The following is a 19,652-nucleotide window of genomic DNA, read 5'->3' as shown; positions in this document are numbered from 1 at the left end:
CGCGGAGGAAGCTTTAACGCCTCTCTATTGGCTGCAGCTTCGCACCTTAGTCACGCCCACCGTAAGCTTCCGTCACTAGCGACAGTGGGGTGAGGGGATGCTGCTGCCGCCTGTTGCCGCGCCTCCTGGAGTTCGAGCGAGGCGTTAGGGAGGGATCATATGCAAATAAGGATGGAGGGACGGTTGGCGAAGCGCGTGCCGGGGGAGGGGGGGGACAGTTGCCGCTTCCTCGCGCCGAGGTTCGCGTTCCTATTGGGCAAGAGCCCTCGTGACCTCACCCGTGAAACTGGCCGTGTGAGTAAGAGAACCGTCATTAGTCCTTCCGGTTGTGGAAGGAGGCGCTTGGATCAGGGGGCTGGTAATGGTCGGGGTGTCCGCGGGGGCGTGAAGTTTGAGGGTAATGGGCGGAGGGTGAGGCTGTTCATTGTTAACAATCTGGTAAAGGGCGCAGTGTTTGAGAGGCCTTCTTAACAACCCGTGAAAGGTTTTTGGAGGAGCAACCTCAGGTTTGTGCTCGGGACGGTGCCCTGAACATGCACACTGACTTCTCTTCTGCCATGTGAATCATCCAGGGTGATGCATCTTCACAAGGCCGGTAGTTGAACTATGGCATTCACTACCGCGTCACGTAGTGATAGTTGCCAACTCGGACAAGCTACAAAAGGGAATTAGACAAATGCATGGAGAATAAGGCGCTCAGTAGCTGCTGGTCATGACGACTGTCCACTCAGAGGTGGTATGTTTCTGAATTATAGTTGCTGAGGAACATTGGCATAGCCAGTATTGGGGGGGGGGGGAGAGAACTGATCTGATTGGTCAGTTAATTAAGTATTTCTATTGGTTTACTTGATCTGAGGGGGGGGCAGCTGTTTCCCCCCTGCCCCCGCTTGGCTACATCCATGCTGTGGAACATGAACAGGAATGTGTTTCTGACCTGCTTGGGCTTCTCAGAGGTAATCAACTTCCGTCGCAGAGGCCGCCAGTGGCAGAGGAGGCAGCAGTTGGTCACCTTCCTCATGCTTCAACTGACAGCTACCCACAGCTGTCTTTGAAGCTAAGACAAGGAGAAGCAGGATTCTCTCCATTGTGCTTAGATCAAGCTCCACGGCCTTGATTATTGCTTGCTGTGGTGCAGATATGAAGGGCTTTGGACAACAGAAAGTCAAAAGTGGAGGGCTGTTCAACATACAGAATCATTCCATTGTTCAAACAAATTCTAGTGGGCTGAAGACATTGGGATATCCTAGGAGGCAGGTGGAACAAGGGTGAGTGAAGGTGTAAGGGTTGGGAACTTCTTTGGTGAATAAGCACAGAGGTGGATTAGAAAAGGAAAGATCATTGGGGGCCTGACTTGGAAGCATTATGAGTGGATTGCTCTATGTCTATGTCAATGTCTATGTCTTCCTATGTTGCAAGGGGTTGGACTAGCTGACCCTTTGGGTCCCTTCCAGCTCTACAATTCCAATTCTGTAGATCATTTGGAAGCATAATGTACCTACTATGCATATGAAATTATCCTTTGTAAGTTCCCTCAGGAGGATGCATTTAGGTATCTGAATAAAAGATCCACACGAAAGCTCCTACCTATGACAAACTTGGTTGGTCTCTAAGGTGCTACTGGAAGGATTTTTTTTATTTTGTTTTGACTACGTCAGACCAACACGGCTAACTACCTGTAAATAAATCTGGTTAGCCACTTTAGGACCAGATGGGCCATTGGTTTTATCCAGCAGCTTCTTCTTAAGTTGTATTTACATGCATAGACTTTCAGGTTCAATCCTGACTCATTACAAAAAAAAACCCAACAACCCTGAAGGGTTTTTGTCATCGGTAGACAATGCTGAGCTAAATGCAGTCTGATGCTGAACTAAGGATCTGACTGCATAAAGCAGCTTCCTACATTTGCCCATTCTTCGCTTTCGAAAACGTGGGGCAAAGGCTGAGCTGAACTTTGTACTTGAAACAGCAGCAAACTGTTAATGTGTGCATCAATTTTCATCCATCAATCTTTCTGTATTGCAGTGTTTTGTTTCCCTTGACACTTGTGTCCTGTTTGTGTGTTCATTCATTCATGTGATTTATAGTCATGTGCAATGGGTCTGTGCCTGCACCTGTTCTCACTCCACTGATGCTCATGCATAGAAGGGAGAGTGCTCTATGTGTCAAATAAGTTCCCTTGTGAGATGTGGATTCCTCATTGCCCAGGGTTCCATATCATAGGAGAAGCCTATGTGTACAGATCTCGCTCTTCTGTACAGCAGTGTTCCCTAGCATCTGGGCTTGGGAACTATCGCTGTACTCTTGATCATTAATCATTTGAGGAGGGAAATGCACAAATGCGGGGGGGGGGGTGACATCAAACTGGGGTTTGTAGTAAAACTAGACTTCACACTAGAACCAGTATGGCATAATGGTTTGAGTGCTGGAGTATGACCTGGGAGACAAGGATTCAAATCCCCACCCAGCCATGAAGCCCACTGGGTGAAGTTGGGCCAATCACTGCTTCTTAGCGTAACCGTAACCTACCTCACAGGGCTGTTGTAAGGATGAAATGGTGCGAAGGAGAACCATGTACAGCACCTTGAACTCACTGGAAGAAAAAGGTGGTAAATAAATGTAATAAATAAAGTAAGTAAGTAAGTACTGTAAGTAAGTTTAGTGTGTATTGAAAATGCATGCCAGTTGCCATTCCAGTGCCTCAGTACGTTGTGTTGCATTTTTCGTTTTCCTCTCCCTTTGAAACAGGTGTGCGAGTTAAGCTGGTACTGAAAGAAGAAACAGAGAGTTGTCCCCTGGGCAATGTATACTACGTTTCATTCTGATACCTTGGTGTCATAAAGAATACTCAACCATCTAGTAGTTGTTAAATGAAAAGTCTCACTTCAGTCATCTATGGCCAGAGCAGCAGATATTTCTCAAGTGTCCTAGATATTTTCTCTGCTCACAAATATTTATACCCAATTGTTTCCCAAGCTGTGATTCTCCCCTCTACCAACGCTGGATAGCCATAAAGTCATGAAGTGGCTTTTTTTTTAAAAAACTTTGTGGGCTTTTTGTTTGCTTTCTTCTGTTTAATAATTTCCAGCTATAGCCCGTTAGGAATCAGTCAATGGGACCAACCAAGCTGGTATTTGTAAAGTGAGTAGTTTGCCACCTTCCAGTTTGTCCCAGTTTTGACAAGCACTGCAGTCACCTACTAATAACAGCTCCATATGATGGCTTAATAAAGGTATGAGGAACTGACTCCCATAGTCAGACCAATGATCCATCTAGGCCAGGTCTGTTTACTGTTATTGGCAACAGCTCTGCAGGGTATCAGGCAAAAGTGTTTCACACAGATTTATTTGAAATCATCTAACTGGCAGTGCCAGGGGGTGGACCTGGGGCCTTGGGCTGAGATGTCAATTATTAAGCTATGTTTTCTAGCTTAGCTGTGGAAAAACAAGTGATGTCATTTAGAGTAGAAGAGGCATATTCTATGAATCTGCTATTAAAATTGGTTTGTCTTTGGAACACATCCTCCTATGGTTACCCAGTGTGGATTTTATCATACCTCATCTTTATTAGATGCATCTGTTTTGTTGAACTGTTTTTTATTTATCTGTTCACTTGCTATAAAACATCAGTGCTCTCTTCCATAGCTGAAGTCAAATGTCTTGTCTCTTTTCGTCTTTCTTTCATTTTAAAATATAGTTGGCTTGGGTGAAATGAAGCCATTATCAGTGGATTCCAGAATATTGTCCCTGGCTTCCCAGGCTACTGAAAGCCCTGATCAGGATGTCCCTGTGCTGCTGCTGAAGTTAAAAGGTAAATAGTTTGAGTTCTTTCAGACCTGTGATGAAATAGTTTCAAGTGGTGAGACTCTTATAATATAAATGAAATTGTTTTTCACTACTCGTTAAACTCTGTCTGAACTACAGTAATACCTCGGGTTACGAACACGATCCGTTCATAACCCGAAAAGTTCATAAGCCGAACGCATCCCGAAGCGCCATTTTGCGCATGCGCAAAGCGCTATTTTTGCAATTTTCGCGCTTTGCGCATGCGCAGACCGCGTGCGCCACTTCTGCGCACGCGCGCGGGGCGAAAACACTTCCGGGGGTGCGCAGTTCGTAACACGAATTGTTCGCAAACCGAGGTGGTCGTAACCCGAGGTACGACTGTATTGAGAATCACTATTCTACAAAGCCTATATGTGCCTATTTTGTATTTTCTGCAAGTGTTTCCAAATATTATTATTGATTTGAGGCCAACAGAGGAAAAAGAACTCATCTATAGGAGATGGTTAGTTTCTTTTCTATCCTTTTTCAATACGGCAGCTGTATAAATGATATTGCTGTTTGACAGGGGTCATGGACTTCCTCGAGATCTTGTTATATCTTGTTATAAAAGAGTAGCTGTGTTTATAGAAACAATCTCCCTCTCTATGAATATATAAACTTTTCTCTCCCCACCTTCCACTGCCTGACATTGGAAATGTGTGTACCCAGCGCATAAGAGACTAAGCCAATTTTAACAAGTGTTTCTAATTTGCATAATATTTAACACTATGCAAGGAGGAATAGAATGTTGAAAGGCAAAAGTAGGAAAATAGAACCAAAGTGGTGCTGTGCCACAAGAACTAGGATTAAGGTTGAGGGGAAGAACTGGGAGCTGTATGTATGTTTGTTTGTTATGTTTGAGCTAGAATGGGACTTCTGTGCAGGCCTGTGTAGAGCTTGCCCGAGGCTTGGGGTGGGAGTCCTGTTAGAATAAAGGTTTTGGCATGACAGTGTAAGTCCAGCAGGCCCCTAGCAGGGTCCCCTGCCACCTTAGCCCTCTGAGGTGTGGGACAATTGTACCTGGTTACAGCTCCCCCCCGCATGGGCCTGCTTCTGTGTTCTTAAAATCTCTATGGTAATAGTTGCTCCTATTTATAAGCAAATCTTATATACATTATATACATTCTGGAGAGAGTCTGCTGATGAACTGAATCAGCATTATAGCTAGAGGAACTGTCAGTTGCTAGAGGGCTACTTTCTAGTAAAGGAAGTCTTTGTGGCCAGAGTCTAGTAATTCTAGTAGTGCAAAACAAGGAAGTCTTCTATAAGCCACCTTATTTTTCAACATACTTGCATCTCCACTGTTTCTTAATTCTCCTTTGCGCCATCTCTCTGACCTCTTTGCCCATCTTTTTCTATCCATCTATAATGTATTCTGTAAGCATTTTATGCATGAATCGTCTGGTTTGTTCTATAGATTTCCTAGCCAGCAGTTGCCTCTGTATCAGTGTTGCAGTAATGACGAGATGGTAGTTGGGGTTCCACATTGTCTCATGCTCACTTAATCTTTCTTTGTATTATACTCCCTTTCAGAGTAGAAAGGTACTTGAGTGTCACATGTTGTAATTGAGAAAGTAAAATTTTGTCACCCAAGCTCCTGGTCCATATGTTTCGATTTTTCTTCCCTAGATATTTTAAATAGTGCACCACTTGGCAGCAAAGAATTAAAAAAAATTAAACAAGACTTGTACTACTATGATCTGGTTCAATACTGCACATTAGTCCTTAAGCAAGATTATACAAGAGTGCTTGGAGGCTGGACTACTGCTGCCCAGATAGCAGAGATACTAAGGTAAAGTCTTCCGTGGTTACACAGCTTTTGTTCCTGAATTGCCTTTAGCCCACCCTTCTTGAAATCATTGTGTGACTCTGTATTAGCCACAGAGCCTAGGGCTTGCCGATCAGAAGATCGGCAGTTCGAATCCCCTCAACGGGGTGAGCTCCCATTGCTCGGTCCCAGCTCCTGCCAACCTAGCAGTTCGAAAGCACAACAGAGTGCAAGTAGATAAGTAGGTACCGCTACAATGGGAAGGTAAACGACATTTCTGTGTGCTGCTCTGGTTTGCCAGAAGCAGCTTTGTCATACTGGCCACATAACCTGGAAGCTGCACGCCAGCTCCCTTGGCCAATAATGCGAGATGAGCGCCGCAACCCCAGAGTCGGTCATGACTGGACCTAATGGTCAGGGGTCCCTTTACCTTTATGACAGCATTACCTGCAAACTGCTAAAATGTATGTGTGTTTATTTTCTCAGCCAGTGTTGTGTGGGCCTTGAGGTAAAAGAAGAACCAGAGGAGTTTTACAATAAGCTACTTCCTTCTGTTGCAGACAACCTCCTCTTCTTGGGAAGGCGCCTGCAAGCACGATTCATCCGAGCAATCAAGGTATTCAGGCTGAACGGCTTAAGGTGTAGTGGAACTGTTTTGTAACTTCTTGAAATGTTAACATGCTGAATAGTTGATTTATTCAGGTAGTCTTGCCCTGCCCTGCTCTCCAACTCCAGGCAGCTTGCATACCAAATACTAAGGGCATATCTTCTGTGGAATCAGGACTCAAAACAACTACAGTGGTACCTCTACTTATGAATTTAATGCGTTCCGAACGCACATTCGTAAGTCAAAAAATTTTGTAAGCCGAATCCCATAGGAATGCATTGGGAGAAAAAAATTCGTAGGTAGAAGCAACCCTATCTAAAAATTCGTAAGTAGAAAAAATCCTATCTAAACCGCATCCAAGATGGTGGATGGAGCTCCATTCGTAAGTAGAAACATTCGTAAGTAGAGGTACCACTGTATATTATAGCAGGAAGCTTTGGCCTATTATGATATTGTTTGATGCCAAGGTTGACAGCAGGGGCTACTAAAATTTTGGATCAGCTCCAGTAAAAGTTAAATCACTAATAATTTATTGAACATAAAAATAAAATGCAAGCAGAATTATGGCAGTTGTTAGAAATGCCTCCAGGACAAATATTGTGGTGTAGATGCTTTCTTCTTAAAGCAGCATTTCAACAAAAGTTGAACTAAATGTTGAAAGTTTTAATTCACAGCATTCCAAAAAGGTTGGTGGATTTGATGAATCATATTAGTAGCATTACTGACCCATGGAACCAGATGGTTTTCCAGTAGAAAAAGTGTTTGAAGTTTTTAAAAGCTGCATCTGTCCACCCATAGTGATTGGCAAAGTTCTTAAAAAGGTCCCAGACCTCAGACTGATGAAGTTTGGATGAAGGGAGTTTCAGAATTAACTATCCTGCTCAGCAAGTATATAACTTCAGGATACAATTGCTTTCAAAGTCATCTTTCAGGAATTATAATCTTAATTTTTGCTTTTTTGTGAAGGATGAAGAGAGAAATGAATTTTTACACTGTTTCAGAACAGTAACTGATGCCATCTGCTGGCTGTGTGGCGGATTCATTCGGCTAACAGCAAATGGTAAGGGAAAAAATATCTGAAAGATTACTGTAGTTGCATAGTGGTTTCTGATGAAATATTTCCCCCTTTTGTGATCTGCTTATAGATAACTGTTGTGTTTTTACTTGATAAAACTACAAATTCATGGATATTGCTTCATGGCTTGAGTTTTCTTCCTGTTTTTCACCCTAGTGCTTCAGAATAGACACTTCCAGCAACTGCTGATGACGGACAATGTTGAAACTTCAACCATAATGATGTCTGTGTTGCAGAATATTTTAAGAGTCAATAGGTAACTGATATACCATACTTTAAACATTTCCCTTAGTATATCTTAAAGTTTATCATACAGTGCTAATCACTTCTCTGAATTTATTTACACGAGCAAGAGATACTGCCAGGAGGCGAGAGTTGAAGGCACAGTAAAAGCTCCAGTGGAATGACAGGTGTTTTCCTAGTGGCTGTGTTAGTTCAGGATAACCACATAAATATCATCCGTAGAACTTCATGATCGTTGATAGGAAGCATCCAGGATTCTGAAAGCAAAGGCCTTTTTGAGCAGTTTATTGTTCATTAATTACTCTTTGATGGTAGAGTGTTCTCACATCATCTTCAGGGTTATGCTTTTATTATGGGAGTTTCCCATTTCTTTCCCATTCAAGGCAGCCAATCTATTATTCCCTCTAGCTAGCAGGTAACGTTGCTGTATGGAGTGCAGATGTGTGCCAAGGCCCTCTACTGGGTGTTTTTGTAATATGTTAGTGATAAGTGACAAACTCTTCCATTCCATTAACTACTGCACATTTTGCATGATCTCCTGCTATAACAGTATTGTTTTCTGACTTAAGCAGAGATACCATATAGATTCATACACCTTGGGGGTCCTTTCTGTCTGCACCAAATGGTTACGATTCCAAATTTAGAAGGAATGCTTTATAATGCATTACCTCAAGAGGCAGGCGACTTTTAATATTGTCTACTTTTAATATTGTTACTAAAGGGTTTGGTGCAATATTTGCTAGCTACTGTAATCTACTTACCTCCCCCTCCCCCCTGGCACCATTGAATAGACTCCAGTATAATTCCATCTTTTTTCTTGTTTTGTCAGTGCTGTGTTACTTCAAGTTGCTGAAAAGTCCCTGCACTGCATTTTAGATGAGCTTGTTTACAAGCTTTCGTCTTCCATCAATCCTGTCATAGGAAATGCAGCTATAAAGCTGTTACTCTTGATTGCACAGTCTGATGCCCAACTTGTGACAACTTTTGCTACCCGTTACAAAGGTTTGTTACTCTGTTTCTCAGACTTTGGAAGAATTCTATAGTAACGCTGGCACTGATTAGCCCTTCAGGATCAAGCCCCACTGTAATTCCAAAAGCAAAGGTATACTTTGTACAGCCTAGAACTTGCGTATCAGTTCTAAAAGGTATTGAATGTGAAAACTGTAAAGTTCCATACATGGATGTCAGTGGGACATGCTCTCAGATAAGCATAAATCCTGTTGGTTGGATCCAGAATTGAATGGGACCTATGTTCAAGTAACATAATGTGGATCCAGCTCTATGCTTGATACAAACCTTTTCACAAAATAACTGCATCTGATGTTGTACTACTTTTACTGCACAGGAAAGGCAACAGGCACATTTGCCAATAATGCTAAGCCATACATTGTATGATGTAATATTATAAGCATGAGCCTTCGCAAGGCTGAGTAAATAATAAAACAGAATTTGGTTTCACTTAATGGCTTGTCATTAACACAAAAACCAGGAGTCCAGGTTTAAAATAAACTCTTAAGTTGTTAACAAGCCTGCTTTGTAACTCATGGTTTTAAGTTGGCTTCTATTACATTGACTGGAGTTTATTTAACACCAGGATTCCTGGTTTGCACATATGGACAAGCCAGAAATTGGCTAAAGTGAAACTTGATCATTATTTATTCCTCCTCCCAACCATTTAGGGAGATGGTCTGGTGCTTGAGTCTAATGCTTCATGTGGGCTCCTTTATGCTCAGATATATAGTGCTAAACCAACAGTGGGGAAGCTGGAGTCCAACATCATCTGGATGGCCACAATGCCCATAATTTTTTACCATTGATCATGCTGGCTGAACTGGATGAGTGTTGGAACCAAACAATGTCTGGAGGGCCTCAGGCTTCTCATCCCTGTGCTAAACTGGTTTGATCTTACATGTAAATGTTGTCAGTGTCTTCTATAAAGTTAAGCCAACCTGAAATTGATTAGCCAAGCTAGCCCATGAAACTGATAAGCAACAAAATAAGTTTTTATTCTGCATTGCCATTTGAATGAGTTGGTACCTGGGCTCCTTAAAATTACAGCATGTGTAGATTAATTCCAGGTGCCTCTTGTGACATCTGAGAGCAACTACTTCTTGGTAAACATAGTGCACTCCCTACAAATTTTCCAAAAGTGAATGCCATAAGCTGCCATTCCGCCACTGATTACCAGTGCCAAGTTTGTTCAGTCAACACAATTGTCTTGGTAGGTTCTATATTAAACCAGGACAGCATACTTGAGCTGTCATTATATATGAAATTGGTCTTTTCCTGCATGGTGCTAATTGCATTGAGTATTTTGCCATTTTTAATATGATTTTTCTTAAAAATATAAGGCCTAGAAACTTGTAGCACTATTGTGACCATTTCAATATTGCATTTTATGGCATGTCTGTACATGTTTTATGTGTACATTTGAAAATACTCTACACCATTGGGACAAATGCATTTGCCAGTGTGCATTATACTAGCTCAGGCATCCCCTAACTGCGGCCTTCCAGATGTTTTGGCCTACAACTCCCATGATCCCTAGCTAACAGGACCAGTAGTCAGGGATGATGGGAATTGTAGTCCAAAACATCTGGAGGGCCAAAGTTTGGGGATGCCTGGATTTATCCATCTATTTTAGGTAACAAGTCCATAGGCCTGTACTAGCTCATACACCAATGGCCCATGGTTAGCTTGTTTTCCAGCTGGAGGGAAATCTGGCTTTCCCCTCACTTTGCAGGTACAAACACCTTTAGTTGTATCAACACTTCATTTATTCTTTTCACCATTCATGTTTTTGTGAGAAAATTCATGCTACTGCCTGCTTTGGCATGTACAACTATAATTTTCCAGTGTCTGCAGGATAAGCGAACTAACTGTGCTTCTTATAAAGCAGCATATTTATCTTGATGTGTATCACTGATTAAGGACTACAAAGCCTTCTAAGCAAGCAGTGGACTGGCAAAGGATTTGACAGGAACCTCAATCAACTTTTGGATTTGCTGTGCTCAGAAAATTACAAGGCTGTCAAAACACAGGTGTGGTGGAAATCTTACTAAGTTCCGTATGTGGTGGAAGTAGCTTGTACTTAAAGTTTCATCAGTATATTACTATATATTTCAGTGCCCCCAACCAACATCTATTCACTAGATGTTATAGGTACAAAAGATCAATTAACACAGAAACACCTCTAAGAGTTTATAAATCTCTCTCTCTCTCTCTCTCTCACACACACACACACACACACACACACACACACACACCTCTTTTATTGCAGCTTTCAAATACAAAAATACACTGTCAATTAAATCATTAAAACAGTGCAGGAAAGGGCATAAGCAGTCACTTTAAAGACACATCACCATATAAGTAGGTTTATACGATTAAAAGCACAGTGGAATAAGAATCTTTGCTACCATTGTTAAACTTGGAAGAGAAGGAGCCAACAGACATCTATCAGAAATGATTTCACAGTCCAGGTGCCAGCACTGAGAGGGTCTACTCTGTGGTCCCCACCTCAGAAGCTGGTAGTGCACTACTGAGGAGAAGATGAAATAGGGCCTCACATGTTGAATATAGTGCACAGGTAACTTCATATGGGAGGAAGCACTACTCCACATAACCTGGTCCTAAGCGGTTTAGCTCTTTATAGGTAATAAGCAACATTTTGAATTGTGCTCTCAAATGAATTTGAAGCCAGTGCAAATTGAAGCCAGTGCAAATGGACAAGTTCTGAAAAGCAAGCACTAGAAACCACTTGGGCTGCTGAATTTTGTTCCTGTCATTTTCTTAACACTCTTCCCCACAACCCCTGCAGCAGTGCAGTCTTGATGTGAGCAGGGCATGAGTGACACTGGCCTGATCAGCATGGTCCAGGAAAAGCTGCAGCTGACACCCAAGCTAAAGCTAAGCAAATGGATCTTTTCCCAATTCATCAGTGAATATTAAGGTGCAGGGGGATTTTCAGGTTGTCACTTGACAACTCTGAGAATGCGAAATGGACACTGGTGGTTGATGAGGGGATCAAACCTTTCTCAAAGGATTGAACTGAGGTTTTTGTGGTTTTTAAAGCAGTTGTTAGCTGTTTAAATTGCAGGTTGCTTTGAGATGATTGTGTGGATTGTTCCTTTGGGCAGACATTGATATGCTTGCACATTCAGAACATTTGTAATAGCCCAATGTTGAATTTGACCCATAATTATTGTTGTTAAACAATGAATTCTTGGTTTCATTTGGACCATGTAAACTTGAGGTATCATATTACCTAGAAAGAGGCAGATCAGTTTGGACTCATGCAGGAATTGTTCTAGCAAATAATAGTATGACATCCCCACCCCACCCCCAAGGAATAGTTTAAATTGACATGGGGCAGGGGGGAGATGCAAAGCATTAAAGTTGTATTATTATTGTCACTGTGCTTGATGGGGAAATGAGCATAATCCTCTGACTTGGTGCTTTTTTTCAGGGAGCACTCAAGGGTACACAGTACCGGCTTCTTTTTGTTGTTGTTAAAAAGTGTGGTACTTACTATAACAACTCCATTGTGAGTACCGGCACCTATTTTTCTAGATACAAAGCACTGCTCTGACTTGTTTATTTCAGAGACTACATCAAGCAGCTTGCTTAATCCAAGCAGCATGGAGAGGATTTCAAACACGAAAAAGATTAAAGCAGCTTCCAAAAGCAGTAACAATCTTGCAGAGAAATTTCAGGTAGGGCAAGACCTTTGTTTATTACAAACCTGTGGATGCAAACAGGTGGTTATGTGTTGGAGCCCTTCTTCCTCCCACTCCCTTGTCCATTCTCCCATTCCTTTCCCTTTTCTTCCCTTATAGACGAAAAAAGAAAGAAAGTGGTGGTGAGGTGATTGCAAAGACAGATCATGCCTTTCTCTTCTGGTCTCACCCAGTGCCTGTATGTAGCCTCTACAGGACACTGTGACTCCCATTCCTTTGTGCAGTTTCTCCAATAACATGCTTGCTGATCTGTGGAACTTCTCTACCTCTACTAGAGATTAGGTTTTTGAAGTTCCCTAATACTTACATTCTTTCCCTCTCATAATATTGTGTTGGCCAGAAATGTTGCTGTGAGAATATATTAAGCTGCATGCAGATTTCTTGGTGCTACATTAGCTAATTGAGTGCAGATGTATAAAGGGGTTTGCTCTATAATAAAATGCATTTTTAAAATGTATCTTAACGGGCACATGTTTGGAAAATCCAGTAGAGGGCAGACTTCACATGTAATGGGTTTCCAGATTTTGGAGCAATCTTTGCTTCCAATCAGAATTTCAGGCTGCACCGCTAAGCATCCAGGCCATGATTTAAAGCAGGCATCCCCAAACTTCGGCCCTCCAGATGTTTTGGACTACAATTCCCATCTTCCCCAACCACTTGTCCTGTTAGCTAGGGATCATGGGAGTTGTAGGCCAAAACATCTGGAGGGCCGCAGTTTGGGGATGCCTGATTTAAAGTATGTTTGTGCATACCACTACATGTGCATCTTGAGACTATTGGGGTACATGTTCCCATCTGCATGATAAATGCAGACCTGTTTAAATGTAGAACACTCTGCCTCCTGTGATTTCTAAAACTTTGTTGTTGTAGAGCTAAAAGAAAACAGGAGTTGCAAGGTTTAAATAAGCAGAAAGAAGAGGAGGACCTCCACCAACAATTGCAGCTTCGGAGACAGAGAGCCATGAGGCTGTTCCATGAACGACAGCTGACGCTATTGGAAATAGTTCATGCAGGTATGGTTATTATAGTAGCATGAAGAGTGTTTTCCATGCAGAAACAAATTTCCCATATTCTTTCTTGTTAGTTGAAAACTTCTATTCATACTCTGTTTCCTAAGACTTAGTATTTGAGGCACATGATGCCATTCCTTAAATGGCCAGGTATTTTTACAAGGATGTATCAGCAACTTTCCCTTGGGCCCCTTTAGGTCTTATGGGGAGATAGTGGTAATGTATACTTAGAACAAGTTGATGGGAGAAAAGAATGTAATTTGATACTCATCCAGTAAATGTGTGAATCATTTCTTTGCCTTAGGTTTATGTGCTTTCTCCCCCACTCATTCTCCGTTTCCTTCATTTTGGAAGGTAACAACTTAATATCAAAGCCTGGGGCAGGATAGCTATCCACATCATTTCCCTGTGCAATTTCTTCTATCTATTTCTTTCACTATTGACTATTGCGGCCCCTTGTCAGGAATGCAATTCTACACTTGGATCTGAACTGCTCATTGAATGTGAATAGTTTAATTTCCCCAGAGGATCTCTATGTGAATAATTTCCTCTTGGACTTTGGTATAGGGTCTCATCTGTGTAGCAGCTGGACCACAAATCGCCATCCTTAACAAAATGTCCTCAAACAGAACTGAATGTTGGTTTAGAAAAAAAGGTCTGCTTCTGCTGTTTGAGCTGAATTTTTTTTGATACCAGCTGGCTTGTGTTGAGTCTCCCATGAAACCCAAGCATATTCAGAAAATTGCCTCCTTTATCTCCTAGGTCAGGTAGATAAGCATATGCATGAAATGGAGGAGAAGTCAGCTATAACTATCCAAAAATACTGGAGAGCATTTAGGGAAAGGAGAAATTTTCATCATCAAAAGAAGTCTCTTAAGCAGTATAAAGCAGCTGTCCTCATTCAGAGAGCGGTGAGTATGCAACCAAGTGCTGCCATGACATAAAATTTACCCAAACAGTTAACATTCATGTTTTAATTCAAAGTTTCCAGTATAGTCTACTACAAGCAGCTGCTCTAAAAATTAAGCTGGAGCATTAGTCTTCAGAATCTTCATAGCAAAAACCTGAACAGCCCTTTTAAAAACCTGTTACAAGAAGCTGTCGAAGACTTGAGACCATAGTGCTCAATATTACCCTAGAAAACCATTTCTGCTTCATCATCCCCATCCCCCCCACCGCCGCCTCTCAGCCAATCCTTCCTACCAATTCTTTAATTTGATGGCATTGTGGAGGCCAAGTTATTGTTTGAAGCTACGCTTGCAGAACCACGTTCTCCAGCTAAATTGAGCCTTGCCGAGTTGTATCTGCCTGAAGGGGGGAAAATCAAATGGAGAAACATGCATTTTTCTCAGTGGTCTGGCTTTCATCATAACTCAACAGAAAGGAGGGTGCTGGACTAGATACTCAAGTAACAGATCTGAGCTTAAAGGTTTGTATTCATTTCCATGTTGACAGAGCACTGAATTGAGAGTCACTCTTGTTTTATTGTTTTTTTATTGTATAAAGCAAGAATACTATAATAATGTTTTAGTTTAAATGGAATACAAGATACTATTTGTTCACGAATTATTGTGTGTGTGTGTGTGTGTGTGTGTGATATATATGGATTCCCAAGCTAACCAGAAGGCTATCAAGAAACTATCCTGCTATAAAAATTCTGACTGTATAAATAAATTGTGTTACTTGAATACTTTTGTTTCCACAGGTGCTTAAGTTCTTGGAAAAACAAAGGAAAAGGAAAGCTTATTCTCTCTTGAAACAGTCCAAACAACTCTCTGATGAACAGAGGCTTTCATTGCAACAAAAAGTGAATGACTACATCAAAAAGCACCCGGTACATCATCATTCCTCCTTTGCCTAGGGCACCTTTTCACATTGGTTTGTTGGCCAAGGAATGCTTGCAGACATGCTGGGGAACCCTGCATGTTGCAGGGGAATCTAGGCACACTTTCATTTTACACATGGCATCGTCACACATGACATTGAGAGCCTTGACAATGCGCAAAGCTCTCATTGGAGCTGTGCATGGCAGAAGAAGACAGGTAATAGTAAAGACAGGTAAAAGCTGCCTTTTAGGGAAGCATCAGTGCCACATATCTGTCTCCTCACTGAAGGACCCTGTAACTTCCAAGGAACCTGGGTAACCTAGGATCACAGTTTGAAAACCACATCCATAGAACAACAGGAATGTTTTGCCCCTTATCACTACTTTGACAGGAGCCACAATACAGCATTGGCAGTTAGATAACTGCGAGAACTCAGTGGGGAGGGGGAAATCTGTTGCCTCCTATCCTAATTGCAACTGCTTTTTTAATTCCACACGAACTCATGAACTAGTGAGTCCATTTTGTTTCCGTAAATGACAGAACATTTTTCACTTATCAAATGGTTGCATGGGTGCTCATATATATATGCACACATCCTTTATGGTACTAATATTAAAGTGTTTAAGGAGAGCTTTAAAAAGTAGGTGTTCCTGATCAGAGAAATATTACCTTCATAGGAGAACCTTAATTGAGGGGCCCTGAGGAAGATAGTTGTCAACAGGAGCGCATTGGGCTTTTTATTGTTTCACAAGGACTGCTAGTATGTTTACAGATTTATTTATTTCAATATTTTGCTTCTATTGCTTTCATATGTTGCTGCTCAATAGTGCTGCTGCTGCTGCTGCAAGCAACTGCAGTCAGGAGGTACCTATGAGAGCTGTGTGTATACCTGTTGCAGCAGTACCAGTTTTGCTGTTAGCTTTTCCCCCGAACCATTTTTTTTAAGTCTACAAAACTACTTTGACAAGAGGCCTTGACTGTAGAGAGAGAAATTGATGGGTAGTAGAGGTAATGATGGCTCTACAATATCACTTGCCAAATCTTGAAAAGTTAATATTGGTACACAGCCTTTACCTACAGTTCCATGCTGTTTATCTAATGTAAACTCTGAATATATCAGAATTATACTGTTCCCTCTTTATTTGGTCTGTGAAACAAGGTATTGGGTGTTGCTTGGTGCTCCCCCCCCTTTCCCCCATTAATATAATAATAGGAATTTGCTTCTTCCTGAATCCTAATTAGGAAACTAAATTTATTCAGTGATGGATTGATGGCTTCAGGGAGGAAACACAGGAAGAAGCACAGTTATTAGATTTACAAGTACCCAAGAAATGCAAATGTTGTGCTGTAGACATCCACAAAGGTTGGAAGCTGATAACTGCTAACAGTGACAGGCACTATCATTTTTCTCCAGGCTTCTGAAATGTCACAAGAAATGAGCAGGGAACTTCATCATCAAGCTCAGGAAAAGCTGACTCAGTATTTGCTGAAAAGAAGCCAGGATCGCAAAGCAGAGCAGCATAGAGAGGCATTGCTCGCCCAAGTCCACACGGATGTAGATCAGCTAATGAGTATGTGTCTACCTCATCATCACCATTATTTTAGCCTTGCTCGGATTTTCTTCCCATATTGTGGTAAATGTTGATGAAAGTTAGTGTTGGGACTGATTCATGCTAATAGTAGACACCACAGCACTCATCCAGAGATAATATTTGTTTGTGTGATTCATGAGCCATGTAGGCTGTTGATTCCATGGCTGTTTTGGTCTTGTTTCCCTTTAAGATGTTAATGTTGAGAGTATTTGTGTAAAGGTGTTTTGGGGGACTTTACAGAAATCTTCAGCTTGCTATGTGGGCAGTAACACTCTACCGTATCAAAAAACAAAACAAAATGAAGTTCAGTATGCTGGGGTTCTTCTTTTATTTCCCTTCGCCATTGTGAGCTATATGTGGCATGTACTTTCCTACCATGTTTGAGATTTGGTTTTTAATTGTAGTGTCCAGAAGATGGATTCACTGAATTATAAATGCTGTAGAAGAATAGGGTTACAAAAATGAAAAGGATAAACCCACTGGATCTGGCCCATGACAGGACTTAAAATAATGGAAAATGGAAGAAATATAGCCCCAAGATGATCAACCTTGTATTTTAAGATAAAAAGTAATTGTGGTTCTTTTACTCCTTTTGTCACAGGTGCTCCAAGTCTAACAGAATCCACTACAAAAGATCTGAATGTCTTTATGAGTAGATCAGCTCCTGTGGTAGCCAAAGCCAAACAGTCACACAGCACCATGTTGAAATATACACGGTGGCCATGGTGGAAGAAGCTGGAAGAAGACTTCTTAGAGGAAGAGGCTGTCTCAGAAGATCTGAGTGCTGAAGTGGGAACTTTGTTCATTGGTGGAAGCAAAACATAATCTGGAATGAACAAGGTTATATGTCTGGACTATGTCTTCTGTGAAAAAAGAAAGTATTCCAAGATGGTCTGGCAAGCAGTTCATCCAATGCTGTCCAAATGATTTGATTTTTTAAAAAAATAGTTAATAAAATGAGTTTGTACTTATGCAATATAGATATATAGCTGTTATCAAGTTATTGTTTTACAGATTTTGACCTCTATCTAACCAGAATATCTACATTTTACCATTTAGATTACTTGGAAATCATTACAATTCACATTTTAAATATCTGAAATTCAGTTGGATTGTTTAAAAAAAAGGTGGGATTTTGAATTTAATATTGTGAGGAGTTAGCTGTGTGTATGTATAGGCTGGGAAATAGAACCTCAGAACTCTGGGAGGAAGCAATGGTCAACAGAGAGAATATTCAGTCCCCTTATGACTTAAAGCATTTTTGCAGCTTGAGGTCCATATCCCTTTTCTAGGTAGCCTTCCAAGGGCCAGATGCCAGTGGGGTGTGGAGCCAGATGCAAAAGTGTGTGAAGCAACCAATGTAAGCTTTAGGACTGCACAGTAAGCCTTTACACATGTTCAAGCACCCATCTCTATCTTGCATCCAGACAAGCAAGAGCAGTCATCAGAGTTCAAGAGCTCATTCCAGCCAGGCAAAAGCATTCAGGTGCAAAGCAGGGCCAGTGGGGGGGGGGTGTGTGGCCTGCAGAGAAGGGGGTGTAGCCTAGGGAGAGTGCAAAGAGCCTGTTCCCCACCCTTGACTTACAATATCATCCCAAACCCATTCTGCTTTGAGTCTTCTGATTAACTAATTTGTACATGTTTTATCTTCTTTAGATGTGCTGTGAAATTTACTTTTCTGTTTTAATGAATTAACATTATTATTAGGTTAGTTTGTCTGAGAGAAGCGGTATTAAATAGTTTGAGAAACTAATGAGATCCTGCCTGTGATTGCATTTTAAATTATAGGCCTAGATTCTCATGACCAGAAGCGCTTCTAAAGAATTACAAAAATGGCCAGACTTTCAGCTCCCAGCCATTTTGCATGGCATAAGCTACCGTATACCGTTGTATATTGTCTCCCTGCTTATTTAACTTATATGCAGAATTCATCATGCGAAAGGCTGGACTAGATGAATCCCAAGCCGGAATTAAGATTGCCGGAAGAAATATCAACAACCTCAGATATGCAGATGACACAACCTTGATGGCAGAAAGTGAGGAGGAATTAAAGAACCTTTTAATGAGGGTGAAAGAGCAGAGCGCAAAATATGGTCTGAAGCTCAACATCAAAAAAACCAAGACCATGGCCACTGGTCCCATCACCTCCTGGCAAGTAGAAGGGGAAGAAATGGAGGCAGTGAGAGATTTTACTTTCTTGGGCTCCTTGATCACTGCAGATGGTGACAGCAGTCACGAAATTAAAAGACGCCTGCTTCTTGGGAGAAAAGCAATGACAAACCTAGACAGCATCTTAAAAAGCAGAGACATCCCCTTGCCAACAAAGGTCCGTATAGTTAAAGCTATGGTTTTCCCAGTAGTGATGTATGGAAGTGAGAGCTGGACCATAAAGAAGGCTGATCGCCGAAGAATTGATGCTTTTGAATTATGGTGCTGGAGGAGACTGTTGAGAGTCCCATGGACTGCAAGAAGATCAAACCTATCAATTCTTAAGGAAATCAGCCCTGAGTGCTCCCTGGAAGGACAGATCGTGAAGCTGAGGCTCCAATACTTTGGCCACCTCATGAGAAGAGAAGAATCCTTGGAAAAGACCCTGATGTTGGGAAAGATTGAGGGCACTAGGAGAAGGGGACGACAGAGGACAAGATGGTTGGACAGTGTTCTCGAAGCTACGAACATGAGTTTGACCAAACTGCGGGAGGCAGTGCAAGACAGGAGTGCCTGGCGTGCTATGGTCCATGGGGTCACGAAGAGTCGGACACGACTAAACGACTAAACAACAACAAGCTACCATATATTCTCTTCCCTCATTTAGAACTTTTCTAGGGCTATCTGATGTACTGAATCTTATTGACAGGTTCCATGTGCTGTTGCTTTATCAGTGCTCAACATGCTCAGAGTAGACCCACTACTTACTTGAGTAATTGTAGTCTATTGATTTTAGGAGGTCTATTCTCTGTATTGTATAGTT

At 41.5% G+C, this 19,652-nt stretch overlaps 1 protein-coding gene across 6 annotated transcripts; it reads left to right on the top strand.

Moving 5' to 3' along the window:
• Positions 1–98: 98 nt before the first annotated feature.
• Positions 99–18,239, top strand: IQCB1 (IQ motif containing B1). Of its 6 annotated transcripts, none has more exons than XM_035128867.2 (14): positions 99–294; positions 3,694–3,807; positions 5,451–5,613; positions 6,076–6,205; positions 7,163–7,256; positions 7,428–7,527; positions 8,344–8,516; positions 10,446–10,555; positions 12,120–12,229; positions 13,124–13,266; positions 14,026–14,174; positions 14,969–15,097; positions 16,504–16,660; positions 17,283–18,239. In XM_035128867.2, exons 2-14 carry the CDS (start codon positions 3,708–3,710, stop codon positions 17,504–17,506), a joined length of 1,782 nt encoding a protein of 593 aa, XP_034984758.2. In that variant the 5' UTR covers positions 99–294; positions 3,694–3,707; the 3' UTR covers positions 17,507–18,239. The 6 variants fall into 6 exon arrangements, with proteins under 6 accessions (XP_034984758.2, XP_034984765.2, XP_060134691.1 ...); XM_035128874.2 differs by lacking the exon at positions 99–294 and adding an exon at positions 329–506; XM_060278708.1 differs by lacking the exon at positions 99–294 and adding an exon at positions 329–733.
• Positions 18,240–19,652: the final 1,413 nt, after the last annotated feature.

The sequence above is a fragment of the Zootoca vivipara genome, chromosome 1 (assembly GCF_963506605.1).
Source record: "Zootoca vivipara chromosome 1, rZooViv1.1, whole genome shotgun sequence".
NCBI lineage: Eukaryota > Metazoa > Chordata > Lepidosauria > Squamata > Lacertidae > Zootoca > Zootoca vivipara.
This window is presented reverse-complemented; position numbering and strand designations above follow the sequence as displayed.

Excerpts from the sequence above, each read along its gene's own strand:
- IQCB1 (XM_060278697.1), top strand. The coding sequence starts at position 2,552 with ATGGTGCGAAGGAGAACCATGTACAGCACCTTGAACTCACTGGAAGAA. Across the intron at positions 3,808-5,450 it reads GCTGCTGCTGAAGTTAAAAG|ATATTTTAAATAGTGCACCA; the intron begins GTAAATAGTTTG and ends TTTCTTCCCTAG. Across the intron at positions 6,206-7,162 it reads GATTCATCCGAGCAATCAAG|GATGAAGAGAGAAATGAATT; the intron begins GTATTCAGGCTG and ends TTTTTTGTGAAG.